Source organism: Oncorhynchus tshawytscha, linkage group LG24 (genome assembly GCF_018296145.1).
Source record: "Oncorhynchus tshawytscha isolate Ot180627B linkage group LG24, Otsh_v2.0, whole genome shotgun sequence".
NCBI lineage: Eukaryota > Metazoa > Chordata > Actinopteri > Salmoniformes > Salmonidae > Oncorhynchus > Oncorhynchus tshawytscha.
Genome location: NC_056452.1, coordinates 31,603,439 through 31,620,539, shown reverse-complemented (window position 1 = coordinate 31,620,539; position 17,101 = coordinate 31,603,439). Strand labels below are relative to the sequence as shown.

Genomic DNA, 17,101 nt, shown 5'->3' with positions numbered 1-17,101 from the left:
GCAGCCTATAGGTCATAGTAAATGAGAGAGTAACAGCTAAGCCAGCAGCCTATAGGTCATGGTAAATGAGAGAGTAACAGCTAAGCCAGCAGCCTATAGGTCATAGTAAATGAGAGAGTAGCAGCTAAGCCAGCAGCCTATAGGTCATAGTAAATGAGAGTAACAGCTAAGCCAGCAGCCTATAGGTCATAGTAAATGAGAGAGTAACAGCTAAGCCAGCAGCCTATAGGTCATAGTAAATGAGAGTAACAGCTAAGCCAGCAGCCTATAGGTCATAGTAAATGAGAGAGTAACAGCTAAGCCAGCAGCCTATAGGTCATGGTAAATGAGAGAGTAACAGCTAAGCCAGCAGCCTATAGGTCATAGTAAATGAGAGTAACAGCTAAGCCAGCAGCCTATAGGTCATGGTAAATGAGAGAGTAACAGCTAAGCCAGCAGCCTATAGGTCATAGTAAATGAGAGAGTAACAGCTAAGCCAGCAGCCTATAGGTCATAGTGAATGAGAGTAACAGCTAAGCCAGCAGCCTATAGGTCATAGTAAATGAGAGAGTAACAGCTAAGCCAGCAGCCTATAGGTCATAGTAAATGAGAGAGTAACAGCTAAGCCAGCAGCCTATAGGTCATAGTAAATGAGAGTAACAGCTAAGCCAGCAGCCTATAGGTCATGGTAAATGAGAGAGTAACAGCTAAGCCAGCAGCCTATAGGTCATAGTGAATGAGAGTAACAGCTAAGTCAGCAGCCTATAGGTCATAGTAAATGAGAGAGTAACAGCTAAGCTAGCAGCCTATAGGTCATAGTAAATGAGAGAGTAACAGCTAAGCCAGCAGCCTATAGGTCATGGTAAATGAGAGAGTAACAGCTAAGCCAGCAGCCTATAGGTCATAGTAAATGAGAGAGTAACAGCTAAGCCAGCAGCCTATAGGTCATAGTAAATGAGAGAGTAACAGCTAAGCCAGCAGCCTATAGGTCATAGTAAATGAGAGAGTAACAGCTAAGCCAGCAGCCTATAGGTCATGTAAATGAGAGTAACAGCTAAGCCAGCAGCCTATAGGTCATAGTAAATGAGAGTAACAGCTAAGCCAGCAGCCTATAGGTCATAGTAAAAAGTAACAGCTAAGCCAGCAGCCTATAGGTCATAGTAAATGAGAGTAACAGCTAAGCCAGCAGCCTATAGGTCATAGTAAATGAGAGAGTAACAGCTAAGCCAGCAGCCTATAGGTCATGGTAAATGAGAGAGTAACAGCTAAGCCAGCAGCCTATAGGTCATAGTAAATGAGAGAGTAACAGCTAAGCCAGCAGCCTATAGGTCATAGTAAATGAGAGTAACAGCTAAGCCAGCAGCCTATAGGTCCAGCAGCCAGCAGCCTATAGGTCATAGTAAATGAGAGTAACAGCTAAGCCAGCAGCCTATAGGTCATAGTAAATGAGAGAGTAACAGCTAAGCCAGCAGCCTATAGGTCATGGTAAATGAGAGAGTAACAGCTAAGCCAGCAGCCTATAGGTCATAGTAAATGAGAGAGTAACAGCTAAGCCAGCAGCCTATAGGTCATGGTAAATGAGAGAGTAACAGCTAAGCCAGCAGCCTATAGGTCATAGTAAATGAGAGTAACAGCTAAGCCAGCAGCCTATAGGTCATGGTAAATGAGAGAGTAACAGCTAAGCCAGCAGCCTATAGGTCATAGTAAATGAGAGAGTAACAGCTAAGCCAGCAGCCTATAGGTCATAGTAAATGAGAGTAACAGCTAAGCCAGCAGCCTATAGGTCATAGTAAATGAGAGTAACAGCTAAGCCAGCAGCCTATAGGTCATAGTGAATGAGAGTAACAGCTAAGCCAGCAGCCTATAGGTCATAGTAAATGAGAGAGTAACAGCTAAGCATAGTAAATAGCAGCCTATAGGTCATAGTAAATGAGAGAGTAACAGCTAAGCCAGCAGCCTATAGGTCATAGTAAATGAGAGAGTAACAGCTAAGCCAGCAGCCTATAGGTCATGGTAAATGAGAGAGTAACAGCTAAGCCAGCAGCATATAGGTCATAGTAAATGAGAGTAACAGCTAAGCCAGCAGCCTATAGGTCATAGTAAATGAGAGAGTAACAGCTAAGCCAGCAGCCTATAGGTCATGGTAAATGAGAGAGTAACAGCTAAGCCAGCAGCCTATAGGTCATAGTAAATGAGAGTAACAGCTAAGCCAGCAGCCTATAGGTCATAGTAAATGAGAGTAACAGCTAAGCCAGCAGCCTATAGGTCATAGTAAATGAGAGTAACAGATAAGCCAGCAGCCTATAGGTCATAGTAAATGAGAGAGTAACAGCTAAGCCAGCAGCCTATAGGTCATAGTAAATGAGAGAGTAACAGCTAAGCCAGCAGCCTATAGGTCATGGTAAATGAGAGAGTAACAGCTAAGCCAGCAGCCTATAGGTCATAGTAAATGAGAGTAACAGCTAAGCCAGCAGCCTATAGGTCATAGTAAATGAGAGAGTAACAGCTAAGCCAGCAGCCTATAGGTCATAGTAAATGAGAGAGTAACAGCTAAGCCAGCAGCCTATAGGTCATGGTAAATGAGAGAGTAACAGCTAAGCCAGCAGCCTATAGGTCATAGTAAATGAGAGAGTAACAGCTAAGCCAGCAGCCTATAGGTCATAGTAAATGAGAGTAACAGCTAAGCCAGCAGCCTATAGGTCATGGTAAACTGAGAGAGTAACAGCTAAGCCAGCAGCCTATAGGTCATAGTAAATGAGAGAGTAACAGCTAAGCCAGCAGCCTATAGGTCATAGTGAATGAGAGTAACAGCTAAGCCAGCAGCCTATAGGTCATAGTAAATGAGAGAGTAACAGCTAAGCCAGCAGCCTATAGGTCATAGTAAATGAGAGAGTAACAGCTAAGCTAGCAGCCTATAGGTCATAGTAAATGAGAGTAACAGCTAAGCCAGCAGCCTATAGGTCATGGTAAATGAGAGAGTAACAGCTAAGCCAGCAGCCTATAGGTCATAGTGAATGAGAGTAACAGCTAAGTCAGCAGCCTATAGGTCATAGTAAATGAGAGAGTAACAGCTAAGCTAGCAGCCTATAGGTCATAGTAAATGAGAGAGTAACAGCTAAGCCAGCAGCCTATAGGTCATAGTAAATGAGAGAGTAACAGCTAAGCCAGCAGCCTATAGGTCATAGTAAATGAGTAACAGCTAAGCCAGCAGTAACAGCTAAAGCCAGCAGCCTATAGGTCATGGTAAATGAGAGAGTAACAGCTAAGCCAGCAGCCTATAGGTCATAGTAAATGAGAGTAACAGCTAAGCCAGCAGCCTATAGGTCATAGTAAATGAGAGTAACAGCTAAGCCAGCAGCCTATAGGTCATAGTAAATGAGAGTAACAGATAAGCCAGCAGCCTATAGGTCATAGTAAATGAGAGAGTAACAGCTAAGCCAGCAGCCTATAGGTCATGGTAAATGAGAGAGTAACAGCTAAGCCAGCAGCCTATAGGTCATAGTAAATGAGAGAGTAACAGCTAAGCCAGCAGCCTATAGGTCATAGTGAATGAGAGTAACAGCTAAGCCAGCAGCCTATAGGTCATAGTAAATGAGAGAGTAACAGCTAAGCTAGCAGCCTATAGGTCATAGTAAATGAGAGTAACAGCTAAGCCAGCAGCCTATAGGTCATGGTAAATGAGAGAGTAACAGCTAAGCCAGCAGCCTATAGGTCATGGTAAATGAGAGAGTAACAGCTAAGCCAGCAGCCTATAGGTCATAGTAAATGAGAGAGTAACAGCTAAGCCAGCAGCCTATAGGTCATGGTAAATGAGAGAGTAACAGCTAAGCCAGCAGCCTATAGGTCATAGTAAATGAGAGTAACAGCTAAGCCAGCAGCCTATAGGTCATGGTAAACTGAGAGAGTAACAGCTAAGCCAGCAGCCTATAGGTCATAGTAAATGAGAGAGTAACAGCTAAGCCAGCAGCCTATAGGTCATAGTGAATGAGAGTAACAGCTAAGCCAGCAGCCTATAGGTCATAGTAAATGAGAGAGTAACAGCTAAGCCAGCAGCCTATAGGTCATAGTAAATGAGAGAGTAACAGCTAAGCTAGCAGCCTATAGGTCATAGTAAATGAGAGTAACAGCTAAGCCAGCAGCCTATAGGTCATGGTAAATGAGAGAGTAACAGCTAAGCCAGCAGCCTATAGGTCATAGTGAATGAGAGTAACAGCTAAGTCAGCAGCCTATAGGTCATAGTAAATGAGAGAGTAACAGCTAAGCTAGCAGCCTATAGGTCATAGTAAATGAGAGAGTAACAGCTAAGCCAGCAGCCTATAGGTCATAGTAAATGAGAGAGTAACAGCTAAGCCAGCAGCCTATAGGTCATGGTAAATGAGAGAGTGACAGCTAAGCCAGCAGCATATAGGTCATGGTAAATGAGAGAGTAACAGCTAAGCCAGCAGCCTATAGGTCATAGTAAATGAGAGAGTAACAGCTAAGCCAGCAGCCTATAGGTCATGGTAAATGAGAGAGTAACAGCTAAGCCAGCAGCCTATAGGTCATAGTAAATGAGAGTAACAGCTAAGCCAGCAGCCTATAGGTCATAGTAAATGAGAGTAACAGCTAAGCCAGCAGCCTATAGGTCATAGTAAATGAGAGTAACAGCTAAGCCAGCAGCCTATAGGTCATAGTAAATGAGAGTAACAGATAAGCCAGCAGCCTATAGGTCATAGTAAATGAGAGAGTAACAGCTAAGCCAGCAGCCTATAGGTCATGGTAAATGAGAGAGTAACAGCTAAGCCAGCAGCCTATAGGTCATGGTAAATGAGAGAGTAACAGCTAAGCCAGCAGCCTATAGGTCATAGTAAATGAGAGTAACAGCTAAGCCAGCAGCCTATAGGTCATAGTAAGTGAGAGTAACAGCTAAGCCAGCAGCCTATAGGTCATAGTAAGTGAGAGTAACAGCTAAGCCAGCAGCCTATAGGTCATAGTAAATGAGAGAGTAACAGCTAAGCCAGCAGCCTATAGGTCATGGTAAATGAGAGAGTAACAGCTAAGCCAGCAGCCTATAGGTCATAGTAAATGAGAGTAACAGCTAAGCCAGCAGCCTATAGGTCATAGTAAATGAGAGTAACAGCTAAGCCAGCAGCCTATAGGTCATAGTAAATGAGAGTAACAGATAAGCCAGCAGCCTATAGGTCATAGTAAATGAGAGAGTAACAGCTAAGCCAGCAGCCTATAGGTCATGGTAAATGAGAGAGTAACAGCTAAGCCAGCAGCCTATAGGTCATGGTAAATGAGAGAGTAACAGCTAAGCCAGCAGCCTATAGGTCATAGTAAATGAGAGTAACAGCTAAGCCAGCAGCCTATAGGTCCTAGTAAGTGAGAGTAACAGCTAAGCCAGCAGCCTATAGGTCATAGTAAGTGAGAGTAACAGCTAAGCCAGCAGCCTATAGGTCGAAACGAAATGTAAACTTACAAAGTTGTGCGTAACGGCATGGTGTTTAGTAAACGCTAAACTTCCAATGAAGTAAACTTATAGGCCTATGCTTATTATCCTGTGACTGTAGGTCACGGATAGCGTGGAAAAGGATTGCGGGTCCTGTCGGGTTGCCCCCCCCCCATGGACCTTGCCACTGAGCAGGGGGGCCTGGGCTTTGGTTAAAGCCCCCTCTAAGACAGTAATTGTAGGTTCCATTATTATAACCTAACGGCCTCTGTAAGGGGGACCAGTGGTAGCCTAAATTAGCATATATTCAAACAGTGCCTCAGATTAGCTTTGTTTACACACTTTGTATTTAACTAGGCAAGTCAGGTAAGAACAAATTCTTATTTACAATGACGGACTACCCCCGGCCAAACCCGGACGACGCTGGGCCAATTGTGCGCCGCCCTATGGGACTCCCAATCACGGTCGGTTGTGATACAGCCTGGAATCGAACCAGGGTCTGTAGTGACGCCACTAGATGCAGTGGCTTAGACCGCTGTGATACAGCCTGGAATCGAACCAGGGACTGTAGTGACGCCTCTAGATGCAGTGGCTTAGACCTCTGTGATACAGCCTGGAATCGAACCAGGGTCTGTAGTGACGCCTCTAGCACTGGAGATGCAGTGAGTTTCTTCTTCTCCTACAGACACTTGTGTAATACCCCTGCGCCCTCAGCTGTTGAATAGCCCTATAATTGACTTTCACTTGCCCACTAAAACGTACCATTAGCCTACAAGTTAGGGTACTCAATCTAGTGAGCTGCTACGGGTTTATAATGGGCTGTAAAATAGAGGCGTTGTAGTGAATTTGACATGGGACATGCACACGCATAGCCCCCGGTCTCAAGGATCCCAAAATAATTAGTTTTATTGGGTGTGCTGTCGTAGCCAACAAGCCTATAGTCGTTAGAAGGATAGCTGCCTTAATAAGGGGCAAATACTACTGTTAGTAAATCACCACGGATACAGTCGTTAATAGTTACCTTTCTGAAAGGTTGTTGCCTAGGCTACGCAGCATTCAGTGACAGTGGCAAGAATGCACCATGGTCTTTAGAAGAGTTTATTCCTACAGTCTGAAATTGCCAGGGGGAAACTCTGTGTGTGTGTGTGTGTGTGTGTGTGTGTGTGTGTGTGTGTGTGTGTCAGATCATTAGTTTTGATGGCCATTTGATTATTTTGCCCCCACTTTTTGCAACCCCCATACACACACACACACACCTGCACACACACACACACCTGCATACACACACACACACACACACACACCTGCATACACACAGACACACCTGCATACACACACACACACACACACACACACACACACACACACACACCTGCATTGTTCACACAGACACACCTAACCCATTCCCTGGTTGGCCGTCATTGTTCACACACAGGCAGTTAACCCACTGTTCCCTGGTTGGCCGTCATTGTTCTGCCCCTGAACAGGCAGTTAACCCACTGTTCCCTGGTTGGCCGTCATTGTTCTGCCCCTGAACAGGCAGTTAACCCACTGTTCCCTGGTTGGCCGTCATTGTTCTGCCCCTGAACAGGCAGTTAACCCACTGTTCCCTGGTTGGCCGTCATTGTTCTGCCCCTGAACAGGCAGTTAACCCACTGTTCCCTGGTTGGCCGTCATTGTTCTGCCCCTGAACAGGCAGTTAACCCACTGTTCCCTGGTTGGCCGTCATTGTTCTGCCCCTGAACAGGCAGTTAACCCACTGTTCCCTGGTTGGCCGTCATTGTTCTGCCCCTGAACAGGCAGTTAACCCACTGTTCCCTGGTTGGCCGTCATTGTTCTGCCCCTGAACAGGCAGTTAACCCACTGTTCCCTGGTTGGCCGTCATTGTTCTGCCCCTGAACACAGTTAAGGCAGTTCTTAACCCACTGTTCCCTGGTTGGCCGTCATTGTTCTGCCCCTGAACAGGCAGTTAACCCACTGTTCCCTGGTTGGCCGTCATTGTTCTGCCCCTGAACAGGCAGTTAACCCACTGTTCCCTGGTTGGCCGTCATTGTTCTGCCCCTGAACAGGCAGTTAACCCACTGTTCCCTGGTTGGCCGTCATTGTTCTGCCCCTGAACAGGCAGTTAACCCACTGTTCCCTGGTTGGCCGTCATTGTTCTGACCCTGAACAGGCAGTTAACCCACTGTTCCCTGGTTGGCCGTCATTGTTCTGCCCCTGAACAGGCAGTTAACCCACTGTTCCCTGGTTGGCCGTCATTGTTCTGCCCCTGAACAGGCAGTTAACCCACTGTTCCCTGGTTGGCCGTCATTGTTCTGCCCCTGAACAGGCAGTTAACCCACTGTTCCCTGGTTGGCCGTCATTGTTCTGCCCCTGAACAGGCAGTTAACCCACTGTTCCCTGGTTGGCCGTCATTGTTCTGCCCCTGAACAGGCAGTTAACCCACTGTTCCCTGGTTGGCCGTCATTGTTCTGACCCTGAACAGGCAGTTAACCCACTGTTCATAGGCCGTCATTGAAAATAAGAATTTGTTCTTAACTGACTTGATTAGTTAAATAAAAGGTAAAATAAAGATAAAATAAATGATAAAAAAGAGAAAGGATTTCCTTCTTACCTAAAGCCAATTCTAAAGTATAGTTTTCACCAGGTCATCTAACTGAGGCGTTTCACAGCAACAGGAAACCAAGAAGACATGCTTAACCAAATCTCTTACTTAAATCTTAAAATATAACTGAGACTTTATTCTCAATATTTTGACTTTATTCTCGAAATTACATTTCGGGTTCATTCTAGAAATATTGCCCCTTTTTTACACAATTTAATTTCAACTTTATTTTCTAATTATTGCCACTTTATTCTGGAAATATTGTCACTTTAAAAAAAAAGTACTATCATGCAAACAACAATAATAATGCAAGTGCCACCAACCACGAGCAGTTTGATGTTTCTCTTCACTTGGCCCTAATACTCTTCCGTACGTTTATGACGTCCCAAAGATCCCGGATAGCAACAACCAACCAACTATCCAATCAATTAACCAATCTTTATCTCTTAACCTGGCAGGTCCAGAACCAGGTGATCCAAAAGCCGTCATCTCTGAAGAGGTTAAAGATGTCCAAAATCCCTCTGGAGTACCCGAACATGGAGATGCTAGCGTCCGAGATAGCCAGGTTCAACGTGAGGAAGTCTGTAGGAAGCAGGGAGGCCCTCTGTCTGTACAGCACCAATATCACGAGAATGTTGCCAAACAACGACAGCCAACCTGGAGAAGAGATGAGACACACAAATTCACTGAAACATTTCACCGACAGGATAGAAATTCAGATATAGGCCTACTTAAGCAATATCTGATAATTGTTTTCAGGGGAAAAGATCTGGTGCACATAAAACTAATTTGAATAATTATCTCAGTAGCAACTTCAAAAATATTTTTTTCTCAGCATGGCTTCTAATAACACCTGTTATTTTAAGTCTCTATTTACAGATTAAGAGGTCTTGCTCCTCCCGGCATGGCATTTAAGGTGTTACAGGATCAATGGTCAACAGTCCAAAGCATTCCACTCATACCCGATCATGAGTCACACAGCCGTGGGGTTCCACGTCCCCTAGAGAGGTGGAGAGAGGGCTACAAAGGACCAAAGCCCCAACCTCCCCTAACCCCACCCATCCAACATGTCTCCCTCCAGCCCAGCCCAACCCAACCTCCACTAACCCCACCCATCTACTAACCCCACCCATCCAACATGTCTCCATCCAGCCCCAACTTGCCCTAACCCCACCCATCCAACATGTCTCCCTCCAGCCCAGCCCAGCCCAACCCACCCATCCCCTAACCCCACCCATCCAACATGTCTCCATCCAGCATGTCTCCATCCAGCCCCAACCTCCCTAACCCCATCCATCCAACATGTCTCCATCCAGCCCCAACTTGCCCTAACCCCACCCATCCAACATGTCTCCCTCCAGCCCAGCCCAACCCACCCATCCCCTAACCCCACCCATCCAACATGTCTCCATCCAGCATGTCTCCATCCAGCCCCAACCTCCCCTAACCCCATCCATCCAACATGTCTCCATCCAGCCCCAACTTGCCCTAACCCCACCCATCCAACATGTCTCCCTCCAGCCCAGCCCAGCCCAACCCACCCATCCCCTAACCCCACCCATCCAACATGTCTCCATCCAGCCCCAACCATCCAACATGTCTCCCTCCAGCCCAGCCCAGCCCACTGTCTGTTTTTTATAGATTGTTTATCTGTATGTGTTGGGCTTTAACTGAGATAATCCTTTACAGAGACAATAATATTTTTCCAGACCTCAATTGTTCAATTGTTCCTTGACTAGCACCATTCATTCTCTCATGTCAATAATTATAATGTTATAACTTCAGTTAGTTACTGTATCTACTGGTTAAATTGAGAGTCAACATGTTTTTTTCTGTGGCGCTGCCTGCCAGCTGTAACCATCTCTGACATTGAGATATTCAAGGAGCTATCATCGTTAAATAACATGCTCTTTAAAATGAATTTTGTAACTTTGTCCCAGAAGCATTTAACTGCAGGGGCACTCCCACATCATGTGAAGGAATGTGCCTACCTGATTTAGGGGATACAGTGAATTGTTGGGACTTGGGGCCAATTTCATCATAAAACAATTCCTTGGTGTTAAATACACTCTGTGAACAAACTTAAAATGCATAAGTCTCTTGGGATATATCTCTTTCAGCTTGGCACATCTAGACACTTGGATTTTTGCCCATTCTTCAAGGCAAAACTGCTCCTGCTCCTTCAAGTTCAATGGGTTTCGCTGGTGTGCAGCAATCTTTATTAAGTAATTCCACAGATTCTCAATTGGATTGAGGTCTGGGCATTTAAATGTTTCCCCTTAAACCGCTCAAGTGTTGCTTGAACAGTATGCTTAGGGTCACTGTCCTGCTGGAAAGTGAACCTCTGTCCCAGTCTCAAATCTCTGGAAGACTGAAACAGGTTTCCCTCAAGAATTTCCCTGTATTTAGCACCATCCATCCATCTGATCAGTTTCCCTGCCAATTAAATATATCCACACAGCATGATGTTGCCACCACCATGCTTCACTTGGGGATGGGGTTCTTGGGGTGATGGGAGGTGTTGGGTTTGTGCCAGACATAATGACCAAAAAGCTCAATTTTAGTCTCATCTGACTAGAGTACCTAATTCCATATATTTGGGGAGTCTCCCACATGCCTTTTGGTGAACACCAAACATGTTTACTTATTTTTCTCTGGCCACTCTTCGGTAAAGCCCAGCTCTGTGGAGTGTACGGCTTAAAGTGGTCCTACGGACAGATACTCCAATCTCCGCTGTGGAGCTTTGCAGCTCCTTCAGGGTTATCTTTGGTCTCTTTGTTGCCTCTCTGATTTAATGCCCTCCTTGCCTGGTCTGTGAGTTTTGGTGGGCAGCCCTCTCTTGGCAGGTTTGTTGTGGTGCCATATTCTTTCCATATTTAATAATGGATTTAATGGTGCTCCGTGGGATGTTCAAAGTTTGGGATATTTTTTTTATAACCCAACTCTGATCTGTACGTCTCCACAGCTTAGTCCCTGACCGTTTTTGAGAGCTCCTTGGTATTCATTGTGCCGCTTGCTTGGTGGTGCCCCTTGCTTAGTGGTGTTGCAGACTCTGGGGCCTTTCAGAACAGGTGTATATATACTGAGATCATGTGACACTTAGTTAAATAAAGTCCACCTGTGTGCAATCTAATTATGTGACACTTAAATAAAGTCCACCTGTGTGCAATCTAACTAATTATGTGAAGGTAATTGGTTGCACCAGGTCTTATTTAGGGGCTGCAATGAAAAGGGGGTGACTACATATACACACACCACATTATCCGTATTCAATTTTTTAGATTTTTTTGAAACAAGTTATTTCATTTCACCAATTTGGACTATTTTGTGCATGTCCATTACATGAAATTCAAATAAATAAACTACAAGTTGTAATGCAAAATAAATACAAAAAACGCAGAGGGGATGAATACTTTTGCAAGGCACTGTGTATAAATAAAAATATCATATTTACATATTTTGTATACATTTGCAAAAACAAATTAAACAACTGTTTTTACTTTGTCATTATAGTGTGTTGTGTGTAGTCTGATGAGGATAAAAAATAAATATATTTTAGAATAAGGCAGTAATGTCGACAAAATGTGGAAAAAGTCAAAAAAAGGTCTGAATACTTTCTGAACACTCTGTATCAGACATACTCCTTGACTCAGTAGCCTGGTTCACATTAGGCATACCGGTAGCTCAGAAGATTGGGCTGTGGTATGATGGCTACTTGTACAACAGCTACTTGGTTATATCAGCCATTAGCCAGATGAGTGGCCGGTGGACTCAAGATGATAGCTACTTGGTTATATCAGCCATTAGCCAGATGAGTGGCCGGTGGACTCAAGATGATAGCTACTTGGTTATATCAGCCATTAGCCAGATGAGTGGCCGGTGGACTCAAGATGATAGCTACTTGGTTATATCAGCCATTAGCCAGATGAGTGGCCGGTGGACTCAAGATGATAGCTACTTGGTTATATCAGCCATTAGCCAGATGACTGTTCTTGTCCTTGAGCTATCAAAATGGAGCACTTCATTCACTATTTCCTGCATCTCATTGGCATAGGACTACATTTAAATAAACTTCACAATACTTAACAATAGTCCCTGCGTTTGCATCCAAAATAAGATCTGAAAAAACATCTTGAAAATATATATTTCTATATGGAAACATCATGGTTTACATTAGGATATTTAAAATGTGTTTTATCTGAAACCTACAGTACATACATACTTCTATCTCAATAGCATTCAACCACACAATTATAATAATACATTTCATTTGCATAGCCCTTTTCATTACAGAGTTAACTCAAAGCTAAAGCATAGTCCGCTAACTACATACAACACCCACCTACCTATCAGCAACAGGTAAACTCCGATGACAGTCTCTCCCTGTTCCGACAGAGGAGGCTCCTTGTATAGCTGACTCAGGTTGTTATTCCTCCACGGAATGTTAGCTATCTTCATTGGATGTCTCAGTGGTGCTAGCTGTTCCATCTTCTCAACGTTCCCAATGTTCCAAATTCCAAGGCCTGAATCCCTGTCAGTTCCGAGGAGCTTCTCTTCCCTTCTCTCAAGTCTTCATTCACTGAGATACTGCATCGTGTGCCAAACGGAAACTCCTGACCCCTGCTTCCTCGTAAAGCCAGCTTAGAAATAAACACCAATGCCCTAAAGTTAGCCTACAGTACAACTCATTACAGACCAATTGATAACGAGTAGCCATGCCTGGTAATCCAATTTTTGTCTTAAGGACAAAACAGATGGAGATTTTGGAGTGGAATCCCACCCAATACAGGAAAAACTCAAGTAAGCCACTTCACTAGTATGAATGTAATTTGTTTAATTTATTTTAGCTTAAAATTATTTCTTTAAGCAGCCTACAAAATCTTCCCCAGCCGAAATAACAATTTATAATTCCAACAAGCCAATAACCAATTCATTAGGCTACTATGTAGACCAAGGTCTACGTGTCCCACTGTAGAGATATAAAACAGGTCTGTTTTCTTTAAGCAATTATCAACTGTAATTAATTAGGTATTCTAGGTAAGCATAATATTAGGTGTAGGTTTAACCTAACACTATGACAAGTGATCATTGACACTCCTCAATCAACAGGTGCACATCAGCCTGGGCTGTCTGGTCTTTCACCAGAGATTCACCTGAGACAACTTTGGCCGGTATTCAATCCGAACAGCGGTAGATTCACACAGTGGTAGATTCACACTGAGGTAGATTCACACTGAGGTAGATTCACACTGAGGTAGATTCACACTGAGGTAGATTCACACTGAGGTAGATTCACACAGTGGTAGATTCACACAGTGGTAGATTCACACTGAGGTAGATTCACACTGCGGTAGATTCACACTGTGGTAGATCCACACTGTGGTAGATTCACACTGTGGTAGATTCACACTGAGGTAGATTCACACTGAGGTAGATTCACACTGAGGTAGATTCACACTGAGGTAGATTCACACTGAGGTAGATTCACACAGTGGTAGATTCACACTGAGGTAGATTCACACTGTGGTAGATTCACACTGTGGTAGATTCACACTGAGGTAGATTCACACTGAGGTAGATTCACACTGAGGTAGATTCACACTGAGGTAGATTCACACTGAGGTAGATTCACACTGAGGTAGATTCACACTGAGGTAGATTCACACTGTGGTAGATTCACACTGCGGTAGATTCACACTGCGGTAGATTCACACTGCGGTACCACACCTCCTTCACTCTTTCTTGTCTCCTTCTTGTCTCCTTCTCTCCTCCTCTTATTCTTGTCTCCTTGTCTCCTTCTCTCCTTCTTCTCTCCTTCACTCTTTCTTGTCTCCTTCTTGTCTCCGTCTTCACTCATTCTTCTCTCCTTTTTCTCTCCTTCACTCTTTCTTCTCTCCTTCTTCTCTCCTTCACTCTTTCTTCTCTCCTGCTCTCCTTCTCTCCTTCTTCTCTCCTTCACTCTTTCTTCTCTCCTGCTCTCTTCTCTCCTTCTTCTCTCCTTTCTTTCTTGTCTCCTTATTCTCTCTTCTTTCTCCTAAACATTTCTTCTCTCCTGCTCTCCTTCTCTCCTTCTTCTCTCCTTCACTCTTTCTTCTCTTCTTCTTTTCTTCTTGTCTCCTTATTCTCTCCTTCTTAAACATTTCTCTCCTTGTTCTCTCCTTGTTCTCTCCTTCACTCTTCCTTGTCTCCTTCTTGTCTCCTTCTTCTCTTCTAATTCTTCTTCTCTCCTTCTTCTCTTCTTCACTCTTTCTTCTCTACTTCTTCTCTTCTTGTCTCCTTCTTCTCTCCACTCTTTCTTGTCTCCTTCTTGTCTCATTGTCTCCTCCGTCTCTCCTTCTTGTCTCCTTCTTGTCTCCTTCTTTCTTTCACTCTTTGTCTTTTTGTTCTCTCCTTCTCTCCTTCTTGTCTACTTCACTCTTTCTTGTCTTCTTCTTGTCTCCTTCTCTCCTTCCTGTCTCCTTCTTGTCTCCTTCTCTCCTTCACTCATTTCTTTTCTCCTTCTTGTCTCCTTCTCTCCTTCTTCTCTCCTTCTCTCCTTCTTCCCTCAATGGACAATGTGCCTGTCAAATAAAATACACACAAATCTGTTAGCTTCAATTTCATTTGATACCTTTTCTTTGGAATTCGAGATTGAATTCCTTTCTTTGTTCCAGAGGCTTCAGGGAAGCGTCATGTTTTCCAGGATAAAGTCTTCTACAAACAGACGCAGGGCACGACACCCTTCATTAGTTATGTTGATTTATAACAGAAAAAACAATAAAGTGGTAGAAGTAGGCCTCATATAAAAGACTGTTTGGGGAAAGAGACATTTTGAATTTCTCCATAAGTGTTTGGAATCAAACTTTGATTCACATTCCTTCTTCTCTCCTTGTCTCCTTGTCTTCTTCATTCTTTCTTGTCTCCTTCTTGTCTACTTCTTGTCTCCTTCTCTCCTTCATTCTTTCTTGTCTTCTTCTTGTCTACTTCCTGTCTCCTTCTTCTCTCCTTCCCTTTTTCTTTCGTCTCCTTCTTGTCTTCTTCTAGTCTCCTTCTTGTCTCCTTCTCTACTTCTTCTCTCCTTCTTGTCTCCTTCTCTCCTTCACTTTTTCTTGTCTCCTTCTTGTCTTCTTCTAGTCTCCTTCTTGTCTCCTTAATGTCTCTTTCTTCTCTACTTCTTCATTCCTTCACTCTTTCTTGTCTCCTTCTTGTTTCCATCTTGTTTCCTTCTTCTCTCTTTCACTCTTTCTTGTCTCCTTCTTGATGCCTCCTTCTCTCCTTCCCGTCTCCTTCTTCTCTCCTCCTTCTCTCCTTCATGTCTCCTTCTTCTCTCCTTCACTCTTTCTTGTCTCCTTCTTGTCTCCTTCTCTCCTCCTTCTCTTATTCTTGTCTCCTTGTCTCCTTGTCTCCTTCTTCTCTCCTTCACTCTTTCTTGTCTCCTTCACTCTTTCTTGTCTCCTTCTTGTCTCCGTCTTCACTCCTTCTTCTCTCCTTCACTCTTTCTTGTCTCCTTCTTCTCTCCTTCGTCTCTCCTCCTTCTCTCCTCCTTCTCTTCTTCTCTCCTTCTTCTCTCCTTCTTGAATCCTTCACTCTTTCTTGTCTCGTTCTTCACTCCTTCTTCTCTCCTTCACTCTTTCTTGTCTCCTTCTTGTCTCCTTCTTGTCTCCTTCTCTCCTTCTTCTCTCCTTCTTCTCTTCTTCTCTCCTTCTTCTCTTCTTCTCTCCTTCTTCTCTTCTTGTCTCATTGTCTCCTCCGTCTCTCCTTCTTGTCTCCTTCTTGTCTCCTTCTTTCTTTCACTCTGTCTTTTTGTTCTCTCCTTCTCTCCTTCTTGTCTACTCCACTCTTTCTTGTCTACTTCACTCTTTCTTGTCTTCTTCTTGTCTCCTTCTTTCCTTCCTGTCTCCTTCTTGTCTCCTTCTTGTCTCCTTCTCTCCTTCACTCTTTCTTGTCTCCTTGTCTCCTTCTCTCCTTCTTGTCTCCTACTTCTCTCCTTGTCTCCTTGTCTTCTTCTTCTCTCCTTCACTCATTCTTTTCTCCTTCTTGTCTCCTTCTTGTCTCCTTCTCTCCTTCTTGTCTCCTTGTCTCTTTCTTCTCTCCTTCTTCCCTCAATGGACAATGTGCCTGTCAAATAAAATACACACAAATCTGTAAACTTCAATTTCATTTGATACCTTTTCTTTGGAATTCGAGATTGAATTCCTTTCTTTGTTCCAGAGGCTTCAGGGAAGCGTCATGTTTTCCAGGATAAAGTCTTCTACAAACAGACGCAGGGCACGACACCCTTCATCAGTTGTGTCGATTTATAACAGAAAAAACAATAAAGTGGTAGAAGTAGGCCTCATATAAAAGACTGTTTGGGGAAAGAGACATTTTGAATTTCTCCATAAGTGTTTGGAATCAAACTTTGATTCACATTCCTTCTTCTCTCCTTGTCTCCTTCTTGTCTTCTTCTTCTCTCCATACAGCACACACACTTACAGTCCCACACCTCTTCTCCACATCCTCCCTCACTCCCCCTCTCCCATACTACTTCCATCGACAGTGAGAGGCTGTGTGGTAACACACCTCCTGTTGGGGTAACCAGAGCCCCCCCGGCTTGCCCACCCCCACCCCCCGCTCTGCCCTGAGATCACAGTATACACCTTGTTTCCCTGTTCCCTGCTCCAGCCGTGTGTGTGTGTGTGTGTGTGTGTGTGTGTGTGTGTGTGTGTGTGTGTGTGTGTGTGTGTGTGTGTGTGTGTGTGTGTGTGTGTGTGTGTGTGTGTGTGTGTTTTACAGAGTGACTAGCTCCCCTGGCCCTGGTCTCGGGATGTGGAGGGAAAGGAAGGTCTCTTTCTGCCAGCCTTGGCTCTTCCAGCCTCCACATCAAACCCTTCCTCTAAACCCTTCAACCCTGTAGAGAGACTGCCTCTTTCTTACACACACTCTGCCTGGAGAGAGAGCTGTAGCAGAGAGAAGTGACCCTGTGACCCTAACTGTCACCCATCCAGAAGTAGCTAACACTGCTCACAGTCATCCCTGGGCCCTGCCTTCACCCCACTACCCTCACCAGTCCTGCTGCAACCTTTCAGGACTGCAGGGTCCCTGTGTAGTTGTGTGTGTGTTGTGTT

At 44.3% G+C, this 17,101-nt stretch overlaps 1 protein-coding gene across 1 annotated transcript in view; it reads right to left on the bottom strand.

Moving 5' to 3' along the window:
- The window catches only part of LOC112253561 (visual pigment-like receptor peropsin), a 38,108-nt gene extending 25,208 nt beyond the window's left edge, over window positions 1–12,900 (bottom strand). Inside the window, exons 1-2 of the mRNA XM_042305727.1 lie at window positions 12,362–12,900; window positions 8,467–8,672 (exon numbers count right to left, since the gene is read on the bottom strand). Coding sequence (XP_042161661.1) covers window positions 8,467–8,672; window positions 12,362–12,503 — 348 coding nt within the window. The 5' untranslated portion in view covers window positions 12,504–12,900. The remainder of the gene's footprint in view (window positions 1–8,466; window positions 8,673–12,361) is intronic.
- Window positions 12,901–17,101: the final 4,201 nt, after the last annotated feature.